General features: G+C 35.2%; 2 protein-coding genes across 2 annotated transcripts in view; one reads left to right on the top strand and one right to left on the bottom strand.

Annotated features, from left to right (window-relative positions):
• Positions 1 to 15,125, top strand: part of LOC140142223 (U4/U6 small nuclear ribonucleoprotein Prp3-like) — a 37,169-nt gene extending 22,044 nt beyond the window's left edge. The window contains 7 exon segments of the mRNA XM_072164191.1: positions 2,374 to 2,517; positions 3,792 to 3,891; positions 4,273 to 4,386; positions 5,329 to 5,447; positions 7,903 to 7,986; positions 8,860 to 10,066; positions 11,325 to 15,125. Coding sequence (XP_072020292.1) covers positions 2,374 to 2,517; positions 3,792 to 3,891; positions 4,273 to 4,386; positions 5,329 to 5,447; positions 7,903 to 7,986; positions 8,860 to 9,077 — 779 coding nt within the window. The 3' untranslated portion in view covers positions 9,078 to 10,066; positions 11,325 to 15,125.
• Positions 15,126 to 21,902: 6,777 nt separating this feature from the next.
• LOC140142224 (uncharacterized) lies at positions 21,903 to 25,786 on the bottom strand. The gene is given in 3 exon segments (XM_072164192.1): positions 21,903 to 22,560; positions 22,562 to 22,683; positions 25,618 to 25,786. Coding segments are annotated over 3 exon segments (711 nt in total). The 3' UTR covers positions 21,903 to 22,140.
• Positions 25,787 to 27,638: the final 1,852 nt, after the last annotated feature.

A 27,638-nucleotide genomic window follows, 5' to 3' on the forward strand; every position in this document is an offset into this window, starting at 1 on the left:
CGAGTTGTTTTACGCCAAAAATAATGATATCGCCCATGTTATATGAGACGATAGATGCATGACAGTGGCTAAAAACAATACTCTCATTCTTAAACACTTCAATTCAAATTAAAATATCATAAGCATACCAAATTTTAAGGGCTCATATTGAAATTCCCTTACACAGGAAGGTGTGCGCCATCCTGCAGCTTTCCTGTGCTAGCCTTCTTTTGTTAAAATCCTGGGCAGGGTGTATCACTGATGCATATAATCCATCCGTTTTATGACCGAGCTTTCCTGAGGCGCGCGCTTAGCGAGGGGAATCCTGCCTTCTTTCTGTGTGAAAACGTGGTAGGGTATTTCAATATGAGCCCTAATAAAATTAAATCCTACATTTTACAAGGAATTACCTAGGACTTAAAATCCATCAGTTCCGTTGTTGCTATATGCCTCTGATCAGTTCAAAAAGCGAGTACGCGTATCACGTCGATGCACACATGCTGAACTGTGTTATATCGTGTCATATCACACGGGTAAGAACCAATAAGATTGCAGGAACATTCTCAAGTAAAAATAACACTGACAGCATGTTTTAAGTCTCAAAATCGATTTTTAAGTTAGGATGTATCGTAATTTCAGGAAAGAGATTTATGATTGGTACACATCATAAAAGTAATAGGGATCTACAACAGGTATGCATTATAAAGTTTGATGAGTAAGGAGCACTTGGGACTTGATGACGGGGTACTTATGTCACAATGAGTTAAAAGATTAGCGAAACACACACACCAGGAGTTTTTAGGATGTCTGAAGCAACTGAATAAAACTCTTTCCTCACCTGTAATCTGCATACTACAGACTACCAGTGGCGTAACTAGGGGGGGGGGCAGGGGGGGGCAACATGCCCCGGGCGCTACCGTTAGGGGGTGCCAAATTGACCAATTCAGCCAGGGCCAGCATCGATTCTGCGCCCCTCCAAGTGATGAAAGTCACAATTTTCGCGCACTTCGCGCGCATTTCAACACAAAATCAATTGAAAGAACATTTTAAGACCGATATTCAACTTCTAGTAACCAAAATTAATTAGTGGTAGGCCTTATTTGTCCAAAATTTCAGCAAGCTTTCAAGAATTAACTGAAATTCTGGGGGGGTAGGGGCGCCAATTTTGTTTCTTGCCCCGGGCGCTACCGACCCTAGTTACGCCACTGCAGACTACAGTGTGTGTTGTATATAAGGGTGTGAGTGAGTCCCAGGAATTCAAGTCCCGCCGAGAATCCTATTACCCGGCAGGAAATTCCCTGCCCGGTACCAAATAAAAAAATTAAAAAAGTTATTTATTTTTTTCGGTTTTGTAGTGTCCCTGGACCTAGACCTAAATCCTAGGATCATTCATGGTTGACCTAAAAAAAATTGCATGATGTTTTGTGTTTTTAATATGAAAATTGATACTCCGTATTCATGTCATACTCTATTAATGATATCAAAATGCATTCAAATTCAATTTTTTTTTGCAATTTCTGGTACCCGTTACCCGCCCGAAAAATGCGCTAGGTACCCGGGCACAAAATTACCCGAAAATCACACCCCTAGTTGTATACATCTAAAATATATGACACCTGGCAGCTATTGCAGATATGACATCTGGCAGCTATTGCAGATTATCATCAAATTGGGCTATTCCAGTTGAAATTCATACACCCTCTATGAGAGACAGGGCCTTAATCTTCCACACAGGGAGTATGATTTTCTAATGGAGTTACCTGAATAGGTGACTCCATTTGATATCTACACTCCCCTGTGTGGGAGATTAAGGTCATGTCTTCCATAATGGGTGTATGGATTTCAACTGGAACTTAAAGCCATATTATAACATTTGCTGAGGAAGACCCCCTTACTGAATTTTTAAAATTGCTTTTTTTACACAATTAAATTGTACTTTATTAAAACAATATACCCTGCAAAAATCAAGACTCCAGGTGCTGTAGTTTTGTCAAAATCCGAGATTTTGAATAAAACGCCGAATCGGGCGGTTTATTATTACGATGGAATTATTAGTCGAACGCATACACGATGTTCATAACACACAGTACGTTACACTGCGTCATGGGGGTGATATACACAACAAAGGGTCGTACCACAACATGACCGAAGGAGTGGTACGTATTGGCATTTATGTGCGCTGGTAGTAAATTCCAATTTTCTTTGCTTTGCCGTAGTTGTTCGGCTCAAAAATAAAAGGGGATATATCTGACAGTAAAAGCTAACATTTTATGGCAAATAAATGCTAATCTATTTTGTTTGAAAATGTTATAATATGGCTTTAACTCGCTCAAAGCTTGACAATTTCAATTGACCTGTTTATTTGTGCATTTTTCTTGTGTCTTATATAATTAGCTGAACCAACAAAAGAGGTCACACTGAACATCTTTCTGACCCAGAAGGAGAGGAAGAAACTTAGACGGCAACGGAGGAAAGAAGCACAGAAAGAAGTGCAGGAGAAGGTTCGATTGGGTCTGGAGCCGCCACCTGAACCAAAAGGTATGTTGAACAGGACACTGATACAGAGATGTAACTTTTCCGGATTAATACGGTAATTTGGATCTGGGGCCATAAATAAAAAAAGTTATGGATATTTTTGTAGAAATTTAAAAAAAACATGTAAACATTTCTGGAAATGGATGATATTTAAGCATAAAAAGAGCAAAAGTTGGACTTTGGCCATAAATTTTAAAAATCTGGATATTTTTGTAAACATAATTTTGTTTTTTGTTTTTTCAACATTGCTGGAAATGGATGATATTTTGTCAAAAAAATGAGCATTTTTTCCAGGATTTGGACAAGTACCTGTACTCTGCTGATTATAGTAGATATTAATTATTAGTTATTGTGTGAAAGGGAAGGGAACATCATTAGTCCAAAAACCTAATAACTTTATTATAAGCCATAACCCTAAACTTCACCCTAACCTAAGTACTAACTCTAAACATAACTTTGATTCTAATCCTAACTCTAACACTAACCAATGAAGAAGGAGGCGGCCTATATGCTTCACCCTGGCAGGGCGTAAGACAATGCGAAACACAAATTAATATATGCGAGGATCGGAAATAAACGATGCAAGCCCGAGAAATTATAATTTAAATGACGTGATTGGGGCTCAAGCAAATTGGCATATGAAAATATTGAGAGAGAAAAAATCAGGACTCAGCAGGAATTGAACCCCGGACGCTGGATTACCGGTCCAGTGCTTTACCACTGTCCTACCTGAGTTCACAGTCGGTACTCTGGCAATCTCAACTAAAGTCCCCATGATAACTCTCTCATTGTGTCTCAGCGGCCAATTGTATATATTAAATAATGAAGAAGGAGGCGATATTTCCGATCCTCGCATATATTAATTTGTGTTTCGCATTGTCTTACGCCCTACCAGGGTGAAGCATATAGGCCGCCTCCTTCTTCATTATTTAATATATATAATTGGCCGCTGAGACACAATGAGAGAGTTATCATGGGGACTTTAGTTGAGATTGCCCGAGTACCGACTGTGAACTCAGGTAGGACAGTGGTAAAGCACTGGACCGGTAATCCAGCGTCCGGGGTTCAATTCCCGCTGAGTCCTGATTTTTTCTCTCTCAATATTTTCATATGCCAGTTTGCTCTAACACTAACCCTCGGTTACTGGCTAGAGGCCAGTACCTCGGTGAAGAATAGTTTGCCCTATCCATGTAGTATTTGTATACTGTGACATTTAATAACCAACCGACTGGCTACATAATGATAATGTTGTTATGATGAGTTTTTTTTACTTTCAGTGCGTATGGCTAACCTGATGCGTGTATTAGGGAGTGAAGCTGTGCAGGATCCAACCAAAGTAGAGGCACATGTCAGGGCACAGATGGCAAAAAGACAAAGGTATGGTAACTGGAGGATTTTTTTTTTTTGTTAGACAAAAAACAATTGTTTGATTGTCCTCGTCCGACTGACCCTAATCTGGAAAATCTGTTTTTTTATTGTACAAGAGAATTTTTGAAATTTCAGAAAAAGTTTGTTCAAAAATTTGAAATCTCGCAAAGGTTTTTTAGCAGGGGGCTAATATAAAAAGTGGAACTTTTATGAATTTTTCTTTCAAAAAAGGACTTAATCAACAATTTTACCGAAAAATGGTAGACATTATGTGAATTTTGTTCATTGCACCCCTGTACCTACCCTGGCTACGGCTCTGATAATATAGTGGGACAAACTTGACTGCCACCTGCTAAACTATGTATTTTGTTTTTGCTTGCTTTCTTACAGGACTCATGAAGAAGCCAACGCAGCTAGAAAACTAACCAAAGAACAGAGAAGAGAAAAGAAAATCAACAAGATCAAAGAAGACACCTCTACTGGAGTACAGGTGGCTGTATATAGGTGAGGCAAATGGGCTATTCCAGTTGAAAAATCTGCCATACCACTGTGAAAGTCTTGCACAGAGGGAGTGTGTTTTTCAAATGGAATTAGCTAGGGATCATTATTTTGAAACCCATACTCCCACTGTATATGGCTTTACCATTATCTTCCCCAACTGGAGTGAGTGTTTCAAATGGAAGTTACCCAATTGTTTATTCTGTTTGAAAACCATACTCCCTCTGTAGAAGACTTCAGCTACATCTTCCATAGGGGGAGTGTGGATTTCAACTGGAATAGTCCAATATATACAGCTAAATTGCTCCCAGAAAATTGTGGAACTATATTTTTCCAAATTCAAAGTATATTTAGAAGGGCAAAGATTTAACAAATCCAATTGTGACGTCAGATTTATTTTAATTTTTAGTTATGGAGAAATTCACAAAAAAGCATGATTTGGACCCAATATTTTCAGAAAAATTAAAAATTTCTACTTGTTATTGATTTTTGAAAACTGGATATGAAAATCCAGGAACCCATTTTTTAATTTTTTGGAATTTTCTAAAAAAATATTGAAAATGCTCAATTTTGGAGAAAATCATAAAAAGCATGATTTTGACCCAAATTTCAAACATTTTTTTTTTTGGGGGTTAAAATTCAAAATTTAAAAAAATGATATATATGGTAAGCAACTTCAGAGGGTGTTAGATTGGGTAACGTACTAGCAGTGTTCGAAATATGCCTCAAAAAGTTACAGGCTAGCTGGGCTTGACCGTAAAAAGTTACCGGCCAACCGGGTCGGCAACTAGATGCCAGTCAGAAAAGTTACCGGCCAGGCCAAAAAGTTACAGGCCAATGGCGGCTGACCGACCCTATTTGAGCTGCATACTAGGTTCTTCACTTGCATCTATTATTCTTATTATTTAAAATAAAAACGCATACAATCCATTCTTGTTTTCCGCACAGGTTGCGTAATTTACAGAACCAAGCCAAGAGGTTCAAAGTAGAAGCTAACGCTAAGCAGCTTCATATGACCGGGATTGCAGTCCTTCATAAGGATGTCAATGTTATTGTTGTGGAAGGAGGTTAGTACATAGTAACATATTAGGCTGGGGGCAGGGGCCAAGAGGTTCAAAGTAGAAGCTAATGCTAAGCAGCTTCATATGACCGGGATTGCAGTCCTTCATAAGGATGTCAATGTTATCGTTGTGGAAGGAGGTTAGTACATGGTAACATATTAGGCTGGGGGCAGGGGCCAAGAGGTTCAAAGTAGAAGCTAATGCTAAGCAGCTTCATATGACTGGGATTGCAGTCTTTCATAAAGATGTCAATGTTATCGTTGTGGAAGGAGGTTAGTACAGGGTGCACCCCACTCAATAAAAGTAGTTTTTATTATTATTATTTATTATTATTATTATTATTGTTGTTGTTGTTGTTGTTGTTGTTGTTGTTGTTGTTGTTGTTGTTGTTGTTGTTGTTATTAATATTATTATTATTATTATTATTTAACCATGCTTACATAGCGTAAAAGCGTAAAATACATGTCAATGCTCAATTTGCTCATGCAGAGATTTGTAACTGCCAAATCACATTTTTTCAAATGTGAGTTTTGGCAGTTACTACTAAAAGGTAGTCTGAATTGCAATTGTTGAAGCCCAATAATTCTACTTAACAATTGATTAATTACATCGGAATGGTGCTGGCTCTTTGCTTGTTTTTCAAAGACCTGGGTTTTTTTAATTGATTTTGCTACATCTGATAGAAGCCTAATGCATCTAATTTACTAAGTTGGCCAATATAGCCATGTGATATGGAAATCTAAAGAAGTAACATTTCAGGTTTCTCTGAGCGGCATGTTATTCTGAATAACATTATTTTGTACATGCATGTATGTACACACACGTGATATAATTGAATACCTGAGTGAAAGAAGGGCCCAACTCCATTTTTTTACAAAAATGAGTTAGACCCAGCATTTTATTGCCAGCAGACTGTTCTTCCTTGTGTGTGAAATATGAGCCACAATCCACTCTCTAAATAGTCTTCCACATACACTTAATCATTGTTTTCATGGAAGAAAGGCCCAACTCCATGGAGTTGGGCCCTTCTTCCACAAATATTGGGTTAAAGAGGAATTTTGTTCATCCATGGAATTTGCTTTTCACTGCAATAAACGTTCTTGCTAACATATTACATGCTTTTTACTTGTGCAATTAATGGAAAATTATCAAATATCTGTGGCTATTTATAACACATCGGCTTACGGAACTGGCACTTGCAGTATATTAGTAGAAGAAGGGCCCAACTCCAGCTCGTATTAAGACCTGTACCGTTGCCATGGAAACATCATATAATTTCGAATGTATGTACTATTGTATGTTCATGTATTAAAGGTCCCATGAAGATGAAATCATTCTGTCTATAGAACTTTTCCAAATATTAAGTTTTTTCTTAATATCTCAAAAACAATTTTGATGGAGTTGGACCCTTCTTCCACTCAAGTATTCAATTATTTGTAACTCCTTCACCGTGGGCCATGTTTTCAAAATTCTTGCAGCCTAATACTCCTTATGTTTTCACACCTCACACTCATTGCAAGTTGAGATGTAACCATTCCCGTGCTCTCTACCCACCTTCCATGCTCGCTTTCGCAGGTTTTCTCCGGGATCTCTGGTTTCCTCTTGCTTTCAAAACTGGTGATTGGCTGTTTGGTTTTTGAAAACTTACTTCACCCAATTTAATTTGGGGAGTTGCACAGTTAGTGGATGTTACAATCTAAGTGCATATGGAGTCAGTTATTTTGGGGTCACGTGAGGTCAATGTTGATTTAGGTGATTTCTACCACATTCTGTGATATATTTCAATGAGACTTGGACACAGTGACCCTTTGGTACCATGGCATGTGTGATGTCAACAGTTGTGAGGACAAAGGTCATCTAATGGTCATTTAGAGGCCATTCTACAAATATATTCCTTCACAATTTTGCTTTTTTTGATCGCATAATTCAAAGGGGACATGTTTTATGCACCACATAATTTACTAATCTCCTCTGTGTTTACATTAAAATATCATTCAACAACTCTTCCTATACCTTTGTACAGGAGCCAACCGTTGTTAATCTGTGATGAATCCACAGTTCAGTAGCGTATTCGCGAACGCAAGGTTATGCGTACGCGTGAGCGTGTAAAATAGCTGGAACATATGCGTAAACATAAACTCTCTTATGTTGGCGGTAGCAGCTAAATATTACCGCTTTATTCTTTAGTTTTATTGCTGATATCAACAAAGAAATACCGCGATCTTTTTGTAAGATTGAGTGGCTATGACAAACGGATATTCCGAATGAAAGAATCATGTGAATTAGACATCTTTACCTTGTTTCGTTGTCGAAAGGGATTTCTGCCCTCGCGAAGTAAACCACTCAGACGACACGGACGAATCGTTGTTAATCGGTGATGAACAACGGTGAAACATGATTGAATCCCTAAATATAGTGTACTGAAGTCAAATGTGTTTTTTTAAATATAAATCATTGATAGGACCTAAACAGCAGAAGAAATTCAAGCGATTGATGCTTCATCGAATAAAATGGGACGAAGACAAAGCTAAGAAGGTGCAGCAAGGTAAACCATTTAGTTATAGAATGAGATATGTGATGCACTTGATGGCTGCTACATGTGTCTCATTTCACATAATAACTGGGAATAAACTCATTTCAAGTGGAGGTTACTTCAAATTATCCCCAACTCACATTACTTATTAATACAGAGAAATTCCATAACCATGTCACTTGGGGATGATTTGAAGTGACCTCGACTTGAGATGTGTCTGGTATTTATTCCTAGCTATAATGTGAAATGAGGCACATGTAGCAACCGACAAGTGCATCGTCTTTTGATATGGATGTACACATAATAGGAATTAGTTTTTAGTATCTACTATATCACTCATACATAAATTCTAGACAGTTCATTGGTGGATTACTATTTGATATTTTGAACATAAATGGCTGCCATTTGATCGTTTTTTCCACCTTAACGACGTTTATAATACGCCTCCATTGGTCAGACACAGTATGTGCGTCGTGTACATGCAGGGAAGAGACTGCCGTAGTACATTTTGTGTGTGCGTATATTTTTTGTATTTAGTGTATCCTTTATAATGATAATGTTATCTGTTTTCTGAGGCTAGTGTGAGTTGCACAGACGGTCCCCTTGGAGATTTTGTCGGTGGACATCTCACTGGTGTTACTCTTTTATTTGAATTGCTTGCAGCTGGCCTGCTATTTTTATACATTTGTTAATTGGTTTAATTTTTAAGTTAAATTCATATTTTGTTAATTTATAAAGTTTGGTTTTATAATAGTGTAAAGTGCATTGAGTAATCATTCGATCATGCCACTGTTTTTCCATGTTATATAAATGCTGTTTTAGTATTATTATTATTATATTTGTAAGCATTTATTTGCGTAATTTTTTCTTCAAATACCATTCCAGTTGATTCAGATGACTCCGACAACGAGTCTGAAAGACTCTTCAACAAATGCTCCCTGGTGTGGGAAGGCACAACGAAACAAAGGTCGTTCAGCGAGCTCAAATTCAAGTTCTGTCCAACAGAACCAATGGCGAGGGAACAATTTCGCAAGCACGGAGTGGAGCAGTACTGGGCACTTTCGCACAGTCAGAGCATTCTAGACGCGACAGAGGACACATGATAGACAGTCGTTCCCAACTGGGTTCAAGATCGTGGAATAATGCCCAAGAGAAGTTGTTGAAACACAATGTGCGGTCAAGTCGTTCCTTCTTACTTTTAAAACCTGCATGATGTTACTTCTCAGTGGTAAAAGTTTAAGCCACAAGTCTGGAGAAAAACTTTTGAAATGGGTTTAGTTTGATTCAGAACATACACACTCTTTCTTTAAAAGTATGTACTTTTTTGTTCAATTCTAAGAACTCCAGAGAGTCAACATGAACAGATATTCTTGTGGCCTATAGTTGAATACAATCGGGGTATGAAATCGCCACAAGAAGTAACAGATTTCCATCTGTTATTTTGTCAGCAAATTTGGTACTAACTATTTTAAAGAGATTGTGTGTATTATTAGCACCCCAGTGACCCAAAATTTTTTTAAAATTCTAATCTGATGTTGTTAAATAACAAAGAAAGCACCTGAGACCGAGGAATGTTAGAATTGGGCTATTCCATTTATAAAATCTACACTACCTTTGTGAAAGATTTTGGAAATATATTCCACAGGGGGAGAATGAATTTCAAATGGAATGAACATATATTAGGCAGCTCTGTTTGAATTTCATACACCCTCTAAGAAAGATGGAACCTGAATCTTTCACTGAGGGAGGGTGAGTTTCCAATAGAGTTGGTTATTGTGCTAATTCAATTTGAAATTCATACTCCCCCTGTGGATGTTTCCAAAATCTTCAAGATGTTTCAAAAATCTTCCACAGGGGGAGTGTAGACTTTAAATGGATCAGCCCATTGGTTTTCCTTTTATCACGTAGATATGCATGGGTCACTGAAGTACATATAAAAATAGTGACAACAATGTTTTTGAATAAGGTATGCTCTAGGCCTTTTTTTCTTTGTTTTCTCAACAGATGCAGAGTATGACCCTGCAGTGAGGTGAGCAACTAGCAACATCATGCCAGTTCTTAAAGAGTGTTCAAATTTTGTGTAAAACATAAGGCAAGTCTGATAAGTGGAAAAGGTGAGAATGTTCTTATTTTATGGGTCTAAACATAAAAGGAATGTAATTAGGCCCTTTTTAGGTCTGTACATACACCCAAATGTATACTACACTTCATACTGTGCTCTTCATGTATAACAAATTACCATATATGTATATTGCTGCCAATAAAATTATGTCATAACCAGTTCAAAATGAAACTTAGTAAAAATGATCAGTATTGACAGTTTATTATTGTACAAGGTCATCAAAGATCATCCAAGGTCAGTTGAGATGACCAGTGTCTTATAAACCTGTCCTTGGAACAATAAACGAATTTTGTAGAATCAGTGTTTCATTTACAGTGCAAAATTACTGTGAAAGCATGAGTCCCAAAAAATGAAATGATACAGCAAAATATTAAAGTTTAATTAGGTGAAATGTATAGTAGAGAAGAGCTCAACAATCAAGTAATCCCTGTACTATTACTAAGCAGTCACATCAAGCATAAGCATTTTTTTATGGCATATCTCCTTCTTGATTTAAAAAAAAAAATGTTTGCCGTTATATCAATCTCAAGTTGCTAGCATATATGTCACAGCGTCCAATTGCTAGCATTTGACTTCAAGACAACTTCACTTTGGCAGTGTTGTACATTCGTTTACTGCCATTTGATCACTCCTATTTTTCTGTCGCTCGTTGCGACTGCTAGTAAGTTATGGGCATAAGGGGGGACTTAATCGTTCTGTGACTACCATTCTAGTAACCATTCTGTGGCAAACAGAATGGTAGGGGCTACCTGCATGAATCTGTGAGAATTAGTAATTTGATCTCAAAACACTTGAAAGGTTGTCCGTGTATTCTGAATTATTCTTATGCCTTTACTGTAAAACTATTAGGTCATTCCAGTTGAAATCCATACACCTGCTATGGAAGACATGACCTTAATCTTTCACACAGGAAGTGTGAATTTAAAATGGGGTTACCTGAATGGGGTGACTCCATCTGAAATCTACACCCCTTTGTGTGGAAGATTAAGGTCAGGTCTTTCGTAGGTGGTGAATGGATTTCAACTGAAATAGCCTGTTCCTGCAATTTATAGAGATGCATTATAAACGAGGTCGCTTTAATCCAACTGTGTTCAGAATTGCAGAGACCTAACGTTGGGGTACCATCACCAAAAATTTTCCAAACTATTCTTGATTGTTAAGCTTTTCTCCCCTTCCGCTATAAGAACCCACACTAGACCAGCTTTCTATTGTATTTCTTACATTGTAGATGAGCAAAGATGAGATCTTTATGGAGGTAAGATTACCGTAGAAACCACATCAGTATAAGCAACTCAACGTTGGGTTTTGCGTATAGAGAGTCTTGTGATCAGAGGCTGTGGAATAAGTATTTCTATGTGATGTATTTTGTGATTTTGATATTGTGGTATTATGAATCGTTAATGATGAAAGATTGAAAGATTATATCCAGTGGTCCAAATAATGCAATTTTTCCTCAACCAATTACTTTTCTGTATTGTGTGATTAGGTCTTTTGTCATTGTTTTCACAGTTTCAATATTTGAGTAACTATCTTGGTCATCATACAAGCAAAAAGCAACCTTAAAAATGGAACAATTTTCAGTCAGTAGTGCCTTTATATGCATGCTTAAAATGCCTTTATTGAAAAATTCATTTTAAAATTAAGAAGTTCTGAGTGTACAATTTTTGGTTTGGTTTGTATTTGTGTTGAAATAAGGTGTTATGTCAGTGTAACAAGAAACAAGCAGTGGGCTTTCAGTGGTGTGAAAAAAGAAAGAGATTCCATTTATCACTATTCAGCTCTAAAGCCAACTTTTAGACCAGAATATATAGTCCATTGTTTTTAGGCCAGAATATATACAATATAGGCGAATCTTTTTCTGTATGTTTTTTGATTGTGACAGACACTGCGTGTATGGTTCTCTGCAGTGAGTTTTGGTGCACAGCAGTGATTTTTCCATTCAAACATTTGGCTTTGTTAGGACTTTGTTCTTCTTGACATTTTCCTTTGTTGTGATGTTTTCCAAAGCGGGAAAACACTGCTGCAAGTTTTTGCCATAGCAGGAAAAAAATGTCATACTGCTGCATTTATTGTGATGGCAAAATGAACAGAAAACATGGAACTCTATTAATACTGGCCTTAAAACTGGGCTTTAATGTCACTTTTACTATTGAAGACACCTGTATAGTCAGTGGTATGGCCTTTATGAAGGGGACATAATATGCTGTATTCACAAAGGACATACCACTGCCATTATTGATGTCTTCAAACAAAGAGCATCAACTCAGCAGTTGGAACGTCTCCAGACTTTCGCCGCGATTTTACGGGTAATTTTCATGACTGACTTGAAAGCGGAGCACAGACGCAATATAGCCGGTAGAAATCGCGGTAGTGTTCCAGGCCTACGCGATGGCATGGTAATGGCGGCTTCCATACTTTATTACTTTTATAATGAGCTGTCATATCACAATTTTTTTTATCTCTGGTAGGACATTTTGTATTTGTCAGGATCTCAGTGAACCAACTGTTTATCAAAAAGAACTTGTTTTGGCTATTCCATTAAAGCTATAATCGTGTGTGACAGACATGTGTGTGACCTGATCCGATCCACTCAAGTCGGAAATGTTGAAAATTGAGTTTTTACCATTACTAACTTGCAGATCTGGTCACATATGTTGTTAGCCGATATATAAGTTATGGTATCATAATGGAGGAATGTATGCAAATTAGCAGATGCCATTTTGTACCCATCATCATTCATATATCCTATATAGTCATAATATAATGATAATAATTATGCCATATAAAGTTAAGGTATGATTTAAAGTTGCTTCTGTTTGAAACTCATTCCTGACTGGTCTATTGTGAATGGGAAGGACTATTGCTTTGCATTGCTAAGGTCCAGATAGTGATCCACAGTGCTAATGTTTATTTAAACGAATCTTGGTTTTCTTATTAGGGCCAATTCTGTTAAGTTCAATGAGATAAAAACAAAGATACCCACTCCGCCATGTTTGTGTGTTGCTCTTGAAGGCCACTTATTGTACTTCTAGTTTATTTCACTATGCGCCCGACAAACTTTGATTCAAAGTGTATACCGTATATTCTCGAATAGTTGCACCCCCTTCAATTAAAATGCCTCCACCATTTTTTTCAACCAAGATGTTTCAAAAATGCTGATATTTCCATGTTATCTTGTGTAATAAGCTTACCAAGGTGCACACACATTTGCAAATTTTGTCGAAAGCCTGATCATAAACCAGGAAGTGAACCAGGTACGCAAATTTTGGCGAAAGTCTGATCATAAACCCAGAAGTGAACCAGAAGTCATTGTTCCTAAGTTCATAGTTCGTCATATATGCATGCGTTTTAAGCTTACCTAATGATTTTAATGGGAATTATCACTCTAAAAATGATCTCGAATAAATGCAACGCCCCAGGGGCTACTATTCGAGGATTTACGGTAGTTGATTGTGTTCTGAATTTAATGTGTTGTGCCAATAATGCCTACAAAGAGCTGCAATCGCAAACTTTTGTAATCTATCAAGGCTAGAGAAGCAAATTATTGTTGCAATTTTGGGTCTTTGCCGATGAATGGCCTCCATAAACAACATACCATGATGGCGAATTTGCCATAGCGTTACGTATGGTGCAATTTTAAGTTTGTAATCTTTGAGTATTATACCGTTGGTTAAGTTCAAAATATTAGATCAAGTGGTTTTAAAACTCATGTATACTAATCAAATATACATTAGGGGTATACCAACCGTAATACCACCTCTTTTACATGCCATCAAAATGCAACATATCTCAATCATATAATTTGAATGGGCTGGTGAGAAACATACAAGCTTACTTTTGGCATTGCAATTTCAATTTTGATGTAAGTGAGAGATGGGCAGTCATTTGGGTCTCCCACCTGTAATTCTGAAAGTGCTAAAAGGTTAGAGAATTCCCATATATGTGTACCTATGTTAGCACCTCACAAAAGGTCAAACCAATATTGTTTCACTGGTCCAGTTTTTTAGCAGCTAAGAATACAAAAAATATAATATATGTGACACAATCTGGTCTATGGGTGGGAGTGGGGCAAAGGAGGCATTTTTGAAAATTGAGTTACTGTAATTATTACATTATACATACAGTGCTATCATTTACTGAAAACACCACAAAGGGCTAGCATACTTGATGTCTATTTTATTGTTTTTACCTTTAGCTCAGTTTCAAATTTGCTGCCTTTGCCCCCATGGACTAGATCATGTCACATATAACATAATAAAATATGTTATGTTGGGGAAACAAAATGTACTTGGGTCAAGACAAATAATTTGTTTTCTTTATGAAAATGTAAATAAAAGGAGACAATCACTTAGGGTCCCCTAGGATAAAAATCACTTTCGCAGCCCCCCTAAAAAACATCCTGTATCCATCCAAAGAGATCATTCAACTCGGAAATAATGACAGTAAAAATAACATTGTGGCTAACTATATGATGCCACTCATCTTCCCAGCCAACCATATGGAATTAGAACAAGTGAAACATAAATTATTTGCTCTCTTTTAGTGAGATTTTTTTTAATTCCCAATGTTATCATGTAAACCCAATGTGCATATGACTTATATAATTAATATTTTTGTAAACAGTAGTAAAATACTCTTTCAAGACTTTGTGACCAGACAATGTATTTGTAAGGAATGCAAACGCCTATGGCAAGCCAAGTGTGCAGTAATTTGATTAGCTTTGTTTCAGTTTATCTAAACTGAGTTTATCAGTAGAAAATCTTTGCTAATCAAAAGCATTATACAAAAATTAAGTTTAGCTGAGATAAGCATAGTTTTGTAAGTGATAGTTTAAAAAACCAAGTTTGATAAACTTAGCTTATCCTTTTTCATGAGAAAAACTTATCTGATCATATTGACACCTGGTGTTTAATGACTCAGAAAAACTAAGTTTATGTGAGAAAAACTAAGTTTATCGAATTATTGAGCACATGACTTGCCATAAAATCCTGTAAGAAATGTACAGAATAAATTTTTGATAAGAAATCAAAAAGAAAAAAAAGGAATTCTTGAGTTTTCATTTGTGTACTACTTGTAATCCCAGCAAACACAAAAGGTTAATAGAAAATGTTTATATGTCGGGTTATATAAAGGGTATATAAAACGTTTTAATAACATTCAGAAAACAGTTCTTGATGCAAAACATAATGTTATTTGCCAACACTTAAAAGTGTTGGCAAAATATTTTGCAGAAGTGTTTGCTAAAAATATTTTGCATTAACATTTGGACAGTATTTTTAGAATGTTGTAGTAGTTTTTTTTTCATATACACCGGTTTAAAAACGTTTTTATGACCTTGTTTATATAATCCAACATTTAAATTTTATGAAAACGTTTTGACCAATACCAAATGTGTTCATAACACGTTTAGGTTTTAATAACCCTCTCCACACGGGTGTTGGCTGCAGACTAGTTTCATTTTTTTCACAAGTTTCAGAATTGGAAATTTTCATGACCATATTTGGAATCAGCATTGAAATGAGTACAAACAAGCCTACTGTCTGTTCAATTAGCTTAGATTCTTGAATTTTTAAGATATTTGAAAAAATAAATAATTGTGGCCAAAGTCATCAAAGAAAAGTGTTAGCACAGCCTTAGACCTAATGTGGTTTATACTTTTCAAATTCCAAAGTTCAATTTAAAACCCCATTTCTTTTCAATTTTGCCTCATTTTAGGCAGTTACTTGGGTCCACCATAAGGGTTCGCGACCTTTTTACAAATCGAGTGGGACGGTCCATTCTCAACTTAGGGCATAGACCCTATCCAATTTGGCAAAACAATCTGTCCACCAATCTGTCCTGCCATTCCAATTGTTATATCGTTCCGGTTATTGGATATGTTCTATAGGTGATGATGGTCCACCGGTTTTTGTTACACGAAACTATAATTATGGCGCGATTACGTTTTATGCATAACATTATTCTGAGCATTATTTTTCCTAAACAATGACATTAAAATTATGGATTTCGTTCTTATTTCAACTGGTTTACAATGTAACTTGAGTTTTGTTTAATACCATCATTCCTTCCCAAGAATATCAGCTTTCGCTTGACATTTTCAGATACAGTGACTTTACAAGAAGTGTTTTCTGTAACCTGATTGTTTTAAATAATATTTTCTGATGCAAAAATTCTTTTGTTTCCAAATGTCCTTCTCATACAAAAAAAACAACCCGGAATAACAAATTGAAAATAAATGTGTAATTTTATAGTAGGCCTATAGGCCTATACCTTCTCAGAACAATTCGTAAAATAAATAAATAAATAAATAAATAAATAAATAAATAAATAAATACACAAGGAATGTATTTATATATATAAGCTGGGCATATTTTAGAACAGCTTAGTTCATAAATAATAACGTAATGTTTCAACAGTAGGGTTTCAACACAAATTAGGCATACTGGTTAATATATAGCTATTTTGATGGACAATACTTCCTGATACGGATGGTCGAATAAATACTATCTCAGCGCATTATGACATTCGTCCCCATTGCTCCAAATGGATTGATTCAAAAAAGTTTATGGTACCCGACGTTCTACGGCTTTTTTATAAAAATATCGCGGAAAAAGACCAAAATTGAAAAGAAATGAGGTTCTAAACTGAACTTTAGAATTTGAAAAGTATAAATCATGTTAGGTCTAAGGCTGTGCTAACACTTTTCTTTGATGACTTTGACCACAATTTTCTATTTTTTCATATATCTTAAAAATTCAAGAATCTAAGCTAATTGAACAGACAGTAATAGTCATTGCCTTTTATATTTAGGAGAAAATTCGGTGAAAATCGCATGCTGCATGGGCGCCCTCACATTATTACACCATAGCAACATTATGTGGGGAATGTTTATTTTGGTATCACTGGATAGAGGAGACTCATGTCTATACATTGGTACCAAATATAACAGTATACTTGTGTGACGTTTATAATTGAAACAACCCCGGTCGTAGTCCATGTTACAAAATATGGCTCAGTAGTTTAGGGTTAATCCCAATACCAGCAACAGATATATTTCATTTTACCGATATCATTAATAGCAAAAGATAACTACTTCATCAATACCCTTATCAGCAGCAGATCAGTACTGATATCAGCGTTAGATAGTTCATCAATACCCTTATCCGCAGCAGATCAATACTGATATCAGCGTTAGATAGATAGTTCATCAATACCCTTATCAGCAGCAGATCATTACTTCATCAATACTGATATCAGCATTAGATAGTTCATCAATACCCTTATCAGCAGCAGATCATTACTTCATCAATACTGATATCAGCATTAGATAGTTAATACCCTTATCAGCAGCAAATAGCTACTTCATCAATACTGATAAGCATTAGATAGTTCATCAATACCCTTATCAGCAGCAGATAGCTCCATCAATACCGATATCAGCATTAGATATATAGTTCATCAATACCCATATCAGCAGCAGGTAGCTACTTCATCAATACTAATATCAGCATTAGATATATAGTTCATCAATACCCTTATCAGCAGCAGATAGCTACTTCATCAATACTGATATCAGCATTAGATATATAGTTCATCAATACCCTTATCAGCAGCAGATAGCTACTTTATCAATACTGATAAGCATTAGATAGTTCATCAATACCCTTATCCGCAGCAGATCATTACTCCATCAATACTGATATCAGCATTAGATAGTTCATCAATACCCTTATCAGCAGTATATAGCTACTTCATCAATACTGATTTCAGCATTAGATAGATAGTTCATCAATACCCTTATCAGCAGCAAATAACTACTTCATCAATATTGGTATCAGCATTAGATAGATAGTTCATCAATACCCTTATCAGCAGCAAATAGCTACTTCATCAATATTGGTATCAGCATTAGATAGATAGTTCATCAATTCATTCATTCATTCATTCATTTTATTTCCATAAAAAACTGACATTCACAAAAACAATCAAATTAAAAAATTTACAGAAAACAACACATTATGGAGGAAGAGGCTGGAAGGCCAATAAGGCCAGATATATCGCCTCCCCTAGAAATTATAAAGTTACAAATAACATTTATACAAAAAATCAATCAAACATCACATAAAAAGAATCACTAACCAAAAGACAAGACAAGGACGGTGCTTAAAGATAATATATTAAGTATATTTTGAGATTAACATTTCTTTTAATTGATAACGGAAATGTTTAATAGATCTGGAGTTTTTCACAAAAATACCTAGTGAATTCCAAAGGATGGGGCCTTTAGTACGAATTGCGTGATCAGAAAAAACTTTTTTGTTTTTAGTCAAATTTAAGTCGTTTACATGTCTTGTCTTGTAGTTATGTACATCAGAGCGTTTGGAAAAATAATTATTAAATATAAGAGGGAGTTCATTAATAGAATACTTGTACATGAATGTACCCAAATCTAGTGTGTACATATCTTCGATAGTTAAGATGTTATAGTTTGCAAACAACGGTCCTGTATGTTCTCTGTAGTGACTGTTTGCTATCGTTCTTATAGCCCACTTTTGGAGTTTCATTAATTTACTTAAGTAAGTTTGACAGGTATCCCGCCATACAAGTATTCCATAATTAAGATAGGGCATTATCAAAGTACAATAAAGGGTATGTAAAATACGTTCTGGTACATAATGTTTTAGTTTGGTCATGACACCAACATTTCTTGACACTGTTTTTGAAATACAATCTATGTGGCTTTTCCAAGTGAGACATTCATCTATTAACACACCAAGAAACTTGGTTTGTTGTACTCTTTCTAAGGTAGTGTAGTTAAGTATGATTCTCAGATCATTAATTTGTGTCATATTTGGCGTTCCTAGTATCATGTAATTTGTTTTACTGGCATTAACAGACAATTTATTTGCTCTGAACCAATTGCTCACTTCCTCTAGTTCTTTGTTTATAAGATTGACTTGCTTTTCTATGTTTTCATGTGAATATAAAATTGTTGTATCATCTGCAAAGAGGATGAAATCAAGTATATTAGATGTATTAGTTATATCATTTATAGTATAAATAAAAGAGGGCCGAGAATAGATCCTTGCGGAACTCCGCAAATTACATTTTTCAATTCTGATGAATGGCAATTATAAGATACATATTGTTTCCTGTTACTTAAATAACTTCTGAACCAGTCTAAGACAATGCCACGAAGGCCATAGTGTTCTAGTTTGTGAAGGAGAATATTGTGATCAATTGTATCAAATGCCTTAGACAAGTCCAAAAATATTCCAACAGTCGTCTCGTTTCTCTCAACCGCGAAATTTATTTTATCTACCATTTGTTCAATAGCCATAGAGGTTGAGTGCTTTGGTCTAAAACCAAATTGTTTAGTGTTAAGGATTCCTTGAGTATCAATATAATCCATACATCTGTTAAAAACTAATCTTTCAAGAATTTTGGAAAAACATGGTAGGAGAGAAACGGGACGATAATTTGAGAAAACTTCAACATCTTGTTTTTTGAAAAGTGGTATGACCTTAGCTACTTTCATTTTATCTGGAACAATTCCGGTAGAAATAGATAAATTAAATATCATATTAAGAGGTTTGGCAATTTCTCGACTTACTTTTTTTATGATTAGATTGCCAATATTATCGTGACCACCACTCTTATTTAACTTTAACTTATCTATAATTTTGATTATATCAAGTTCAACAATTGGTTTCAGGTACATACTCCCAGATATGGTATCGTTTAGATAATCAAAATAATGTTTCCCTTTGTGTTGAATGGTTGAAGCAAGATTAGGACCTATATTTACAAAAAAATCATTAAATTTATTTGAGATATCTTGAGGATTGTTGATAGTATTGCCACCTTCATCTTTAAATTTACTTTGAGTCGATTGTTTTTTGCTTCGTCCAATAACATCATTGATTGTTTTCCATGTTTGTTTCATATTGCATTTAGCATGCTCAAACTTAGAGAAAAAATATTTTCGTTTCGATTTTCGAAGAAGCATTTGTAACTTATTTTTATATGTCTTAAATAATTGACAATTTCTAGCATTAGGTGATTTAATATATTGTTTATACAATAAATTCTTTTTATTAATACTCTTAAGTAAACCTTTGGTGATCCATGGTGCTATTGGTTCTTTTCTTCTATTACCCGTGCATTTTTTTTTTTTTTACAATCATCATATAAAGTATTAAAAGTATCAATATATGTATTATAATCATCATTTGCATTATTATTGTCAAGAGTTTCGTCCCATTTAACCTCTGACAGTCGTTTTTAAACTTAGATACATTAACATCACTATGAATTCTTTTGTAAGTTGCCTTATTCGTTTTTTCATTTCGTTTATGTATTTCAAGATTGGTTGACAAAGTAGTTGGAAAATGGTCACCTTATGTCTGTAATCAAAATTGTCGATTTGATTATATTTTCATTGGTTGTCAGAATATTGTCAATAATTGTAGCTGATGTTGGCGTAATTCTAGTTGGTTTATAAATTGTAGGCGTCAATGAACATGAGTAAAGAAGTTCAAGATAATCATGAGTGGGTCTGTGACTATCTACCTTTAGTAAATCAATGTTGAAATCACCCATTATATATATCTGTTTTCTGTCTGATGTTAATTTTTTTAAAGAGGGTCAAAATCCGTCATAAAGTCATTTATTGAATTGTGAGCCCTGTATAACACACCGACTACAGCATTTTTAGAAGAATTACATTCAATTTCTATAAAACACGACTCATAATTAGAGTGGGCATGACAAAGGTCTGGCCTAAGTTTATACGTAACTTTATCAGAGATATAAAGGCACACGCCTCCTTTACCTCGTCCAATCCTGTTCATATATTCTAAATTGTAGCCAGGAAGATTATACATATTCGGAGGTGTGTCTTTCAAATGTGTTTCGGAAATACCAATAACATCGAAATCTTGATCTAGCGTATTAATACATTGTTTAAATTTAGCGAAATTTTTGGATAAGCTTCGAATATTAACATTTAACATGTTAAAGTTTCCACTACTTGCTTTCGGATCTGAACAGAACTGTGTAGGGGTAAGATATGAACAATCGTGTATATCGTCGTTTACAGTATTTACTACATCACTATAGATCTTGCTCGAATTACAATCAAATGTTAATGGATTAAATACCATGTCATTATATTTTTCTAGGTCTGTATCTGTTAAATTAACGTGGTATGCTTGGTTTAAGTTGTCAGCTTCTGCTTCGATATCAGAGTTATCGCTATTATCAATGGGTTCAATGCATTTCGAGCAGATCCAATCCTTTGGATTTAGACATTTTAATTGTTTAGGCTTTAATAAGGTACATTTTTTATGAACGTAACCGTTACAAATTTTACATGATATATCCTTGTGACATTGTTTTACAATTTTGAGCACTTAACACATACATCCTTAATATTAACAGACATAACAGAAAGAAAACACCAACAATATATAACTCTTACCAATTTCTAATACAAAAATGTTAAAAGATAAAAAATAATTGCAATTAAAGTTCTTTGTTAATTGCAAACAAATCAAATAAGGTAGAAACCATCTGGGTCCCCGAAAAACAGACAGAAAATAAATCAGCAAAATATTGAAATCGAACATAAATAAATTTGTTGTATACTTTATAAGTATCATTTTCAAATTTTCAAAGAGCTTTTTAAGACTTTTGACTTATATACAGTATTTCCTTCATTTACTTTACCTGGTTGGTTTCTTTTTTTCTTTTTTTTATTTTCTTTTTTTTTTATTTATTTGACATGGTTATTTCATGATTATTGCCAAAATAAGAACGTCTCCATATTGCATAATTATAGACACCTCACTTGTATTTTGTAATATATTTTGTTTTTTGGTGGTTTTTTTGCTATATCTCTCTAAAAATAAATAGTTTTTTGAACACATTTTTACAAGGTATTTATTTATAAGGTAATTTCTTTGATGCATAAACTTTTTCTGACACTAGTCTGTTGTAGTTCTCCGGGGTAGTCCCTTGTACATAATATGAGTTCAGTTCAGTTAATTTGAATCCTTGTAAGTTTTCCAGTCCAAATCTGGTCTATTTCGAGGTTTGTACTGCAATGACACCTTTGTTCCAGCCACAACAATCTTTGTAGATTGATGCTGCTCCTTCCTTATGTTATAAGCAATGGAAGCAAGTCTGCCACGTTCTCTTTTCATTTCTGGTGGCAAATCGTCAAGTACACGAAGTTTGCAACCCCGTTTCATATTGTTCAGGTTACCAAAGAATGCTCTATCGGAATCAAATCCAAAGCGCACTATCACTGGTCGTGGTGGTAGTTTCCCATCACTATCGCATCTAGCATGACGTGATTGGGGAAGACGGTGGCAAGAAGTCATAACTACACCTCTTTCTAACTGTTCCTCTGAACATGAATAGTTGTGATGCCACACATCCAGCATTACCATTTTGTGTCTTCATTTTTTCTTCTTCTACGCCATAGACCAGTAAATTTCTTTTCCTGTCATGTATCTCAAGGAGCAACAGTTTCTCCTCTAGTAATTGAACCTTTTTGTCCATTTCAGCTTTTAATTCTGGAACTTTCAATACCCTTATCAGCAGCAGATAGCTACTTCATCAATACTGATTTCAGCATTAGATAGTTCATCAATACCCTTATCAGCAGCAGATAGCTACTTCACCAATACTGATATCAGCATTAGATATATAGTTCAGCAATACCCTTATCAGCAGTATGGTATTGAAGACTATATGATTTGAAGCAGGTTTGACTGCCAAAAATGGCAAAATATGAAGTTTCAAAAAATATTGTTTTAAATATGTTTTCTAGACTGAAATTTTGTGCAGAATTCATTTCTGAAGTCAGAAATGCACAATCTGTCATTGTTTTCCTGATATGAGCATTACAGTAGCGGCATATGCTTTTGATGGAAATAAAAATATGAGATCCATAAGTGACAACATCATCACAACATATCTGAACTCTATTGGCACACTTATAAAGGCTCTGCAAGGCTCACATCATGTTGTAGTGCAAGTCTGACATCTGATTGGTGCACACACATTGAATTTAGGTCACATGATTGCGCAATATTACAGGTACTAATTGTTCCCGATTTTGCTCAAAAATGGGGTGGCGAGTCAATTTGATAAAAAAATTACATCTCAAAAAATATGCATTTTAGCACAAGTTTGATACTATATCCCTGTAGTACTGTATCATGGGAATAACTGATTAGTTTTTCTGAAGTCAGAAATGCAAAATCTGTCATTGTTTCCTGATAATTATGAGCATTACAGTAGAGGCATATGCTTTTGACGGAAATAAAAATATGAGATCCATAAGTGACAACATCATCACAAGATATTTGAACACTATTGGCACGCTTATAAAGGCTCTGCAAGGCTCACATCATGTTGTAGTGCAAGTCTGACATCTGATTGGTGCACACACATTGAATATAGGTCACATGATTGCGCAATATTACAGGTACTAATTGTTCCCGATTTTGCTCAAAAATCGGGTGGCGAGTCAATTTGATAAAAAAATTAGAACTCAAAAAATATGCATTTTAGCACAAGTTTGGTACTATATCCCTGTAGTATTGTATCATGGGAATAACTGATTAGTTTTTTAAACATGTCGCCCTCATATTTATTTTTTTGCGATTTTTCGAAATGCCAAATTTTACGTAATTTACAGATGTCACAAATTGATAAAAAAATTAGAAAAGAAAATTGAGAAGGAATGGAAAGATATTTTAATTTCCTACTTGGGTATAACATTAAAATGTTATACCCAAGTAGGAACTTATACTGTGCATAACTGATTAGTTTTTCAAGCCTATAGCTCTTGTAGTTTTCTTGTAATCCCGATTTTTATAAATGGCGGGAATTTTTTACACACATCAAAATTTTAAGGGGTAGGGGAAACATTTTTACATTTTGCAAGTCTTTCCCTTAGTTAAAATGAACAAAGTTAGGTATCAAATGAAAGCCCATTCAATACTGCATAGACTGGTAGGTCAACCATCACTGTAGCACCTTCCTATCAAGAGTTATGATTTTTCAAATCTTTTTTTTTGCCAAAAACGGCTTATTTTGGCATGTCAATTGTCACGAGGCATGTCATATTTGAATGATTCTGGCGCGCAATTGATTAAGTCAATCACAAAACAAATACCTGAATCCATCAAATAGTACCCTCAGCTGATATGTTAACATTTTAAAGGGCCATATCTATGTATATTATAGACTCTATGAGTATACAAAGTTGGCACGTGAAAATTTTTGTCACCCAAAAAGTGCGTTTTTCGGGCAAAATCGGCCACAAATCAACATTTTGTAGCAAAACGATGTACGATGCACGCGTTTTGTTAAAAAATCATGTTCTACAAACAATTTTACCCTAGAAAAGACACCTTAGAAATTAAACATAGCTATTTTCACTCTGGGTGAATTTTTACACACTTTGGCAGTGAAACCTGCTTCAAATCTGAGACCATGTCATATGCGGGTCAGGAGAAATGTTAATCGTTCTTACCCCGTGCTTTTCAATATTTAGCATGTTTAGGTGGCAAATATCTTGTATTATATTTAGTCCGCTATGTGTAAGATACTGATGTTACAAGACAAGGCATCAATTATGATTGAAGTTGTGTTTGCTAATAATGACCGTGCGTACATGTTTGTTTTGTATGTTATAGCCTAACGTTAGTTTTACTGAATTACTTCATCGATACTGATATCAGCTGCAGTAGATAGCTACTTAATCAATACCCTTATCAGCAGTAGATAACTACTTCATCAGTGCTGCATATCAACAGTAGATAGTTACTTAATAGTAGTAGGCCTAGATAACTACTACTCTGAATCAGTAATGATATTTTAATAATGATTTTAAAGATAGCTTAAAAGCTATATTACCAGTTATAGATAGCTACTTCTTCAACATCCTTAAAGAGGGAGTGTGTTTTTCAAATGGAATTGGCTAGGGTTAATTAGTTTTAAACCTATACTCCCCCTGTATATGGCTTACCAATATCTTCCACAACTGGAGTGTGGATTTTAAATCGAAGTTACCGAATTGTTTATTCTATTTGAAACCCGTGCTCCCTCTGTAGAAGGCGTAAGCTAAATCTTCCACAGGGGGAGTGTGGAGTTCAAATGGATAGCCCAATGAATGAATTGGGTTGGAATTTTTTTTTTTTCCGACTTCGGTTGGAAAAATTGGGTTTCATGCTCTAGTATGAGACGTCAGCGAAGACACACCTAACTTAGATTTCACAATGGGAAAATAATCAAATCATCGTCGAGTCTGTAAAAGTATGAGTATTTGAAATTAAATCTACTTCAAAACACACCATACTTGTGGTAGCTAAATCTGGAAACTTCTTTTGTCTCGCTTTACGCTAGCAATGATAGGAGTCATCGAATTAGGCGTCGTTCTTGTCATAAACATGTAAACATCAATTTACGTTCTTGCATGCATTGTGCGAATTTAACAGGCTTACTTGTCTTGTGATATACATTATGTCTCGTGATAAGGGCGTAGCCAGACACATTTCTGTGGGTGGGAGAAATCGTGGCAATTTGCCCCGCAATTTCCTCAAAGTTTTTGTTCGTCATCTTCTTCCCTGTTCCTGCATTTTCTCTTCTTCTTTTCTCACTCTTTTCCTCCATTTCTCTCTTCTATGTTCCTTTCATTTTTCTTTTCTTTTACCCCTATTTGTCTTTTTGTCTTTTCCTCTTTTATTTTTATTCTTCCTCCTTTCTTCATTTATTTATGGGCGTACTGTTAGCTAGCTAGTCCGAAGGTTCACTAGTCCAAAGGTTCAATACTTTGAAGGTTCACTAGTCCGAAGGTTCACTAGTCCGGAGGTTCAATAGTTTAAAGGTTCACTAGTCCGAAGGTCCACAAGTCTGAAGGTTCGCTAGTCCGAATTTAATATGAGGATCGCATTTTAAATAGGCCTATATTGATTCGCGAAAGCCCTGGCCACCGGATATGACTATAGATGCAAGGTACTGTTAACATGGTTAAAGTAAAGCGAGTAACTGCACCTATTAAATGAACGTAACAGCGTTGGGTGTTGTGGGAAAATGTGGTATTTATTAATTTTGTATGTGTCGATCGTTTTTTACTGATGATGTATAGACCTATCATATACTGAATTATTTTATGTGTAGCAAAATTTGAACAAAGTATCCGATTTTGCATTTTATTCGAATGAATGCAACTTTAACTTTTTATATGTTTTGTTCGTTTCAAGTAAACTTCGTTTTGGCTCAGGGTGTGGTTGGAAAAGTACTTTGTACACATGGCAGCTGTATAGCTTTCGATTCAAGCCTATCATTATCACGCTGCCGAATCACGCGGGTGCCTATCTAAGATGAAACCAACGTGTCTTCCTTATACCAAAAGAGAAGATAGTTGAAAGCTCACAAAGCAGCTATTATGTTTTTGCGAATACTGATTCAGCTCACATGACGCTGCTGTGTAAGCACTAATTGACTTATTGTACGCAAGAACGAACCGACTTCAGGAACTTATATATTAAATTTCATACCTATTTATAAAATAAATCGCATTTTAGTGAATAAGAGAATATTATTGTACTGTGAAATATCATCAATTAAGCTGGGGATGTGTTAGATAAAAATTAATTTGAGCTTGACTTTACTTTCAAGCAAAATTAATACCATTGTAGGCAAGAACGAACCAACTTCAGAACTTTTATTATTCCATACCTATTTATAAAATAAATCACATTTTAGTGAATAAGAGAATATTATTGTACTGTGAAATATCATCAATTAAGCTGTGGATATGTTAGATATGAATTAATTTGAGCTTGACTTACTTTCAAACAAAATGAATACCAAAATAACATTTTAAACTTATTACAAACACAACAACACAATATTTTTCTTTCCTTCTTGAAAATTAATATAGAAAATTGTGTCTACGTGCAAAGCAACTATCAACTTTATAAAACTTTGTGAAGGCTATGTATAAAGTTTTCAAACGTGGGCGTAAGCATGCGGTAAATGTGAAATGCATTAATTTGATATTGGCAAATATTTCATCTAATATTTTACCTAAACGCAACACAAACTTATAAACATTATTGTAATTATTTTCATTGACTGTTGGATTTTTTCAGAACTATAGTAATCGTAGTGATGGTTTCTGTATGTTCCGAAAGGGAAGGATCAGTGGCGGATTTAGGGGGGCGCAGCCGGCCCGCGCCCCCTCTATTTTTTGACTAGCAAAAGGCGCCGGCCTAACTTAAAAATACAAAAAAATGAAAGAAATTCAAAAAAATTAACAAATTCGGCCATGAACAGCAAACAATGGACCAAAACCGTTGAGTTTTCGAGGGGGTAACCCCCTTAACACCATTTTTTCGTCATCGACCAAAAGGCGCCCCTCTATCAAAAATTCCTGGATCCGCCCCTGGTAACTTACTGGTAACAAACAAACACATACACCCCATAGTCATTACCAGTCGTTATCCACGGACCGAGAGCG

The sequence above is a fragment of the Amphiura filiformis genome, chromosome 20, assembly GCF_039555335.1.
Source record: "Amphiura filiformis chromosome 20, Afil_fr2py, whole genome shotgun sequence".
In the NCBI taxonomy this organism is placed as follows: domain Eukaryota; kingdom Metazoa; phylum Echinodermata; class Ophiuroidea; order Amphilepidida; family Amphiuridae; genus Amphiura; species Amphiura filiformis.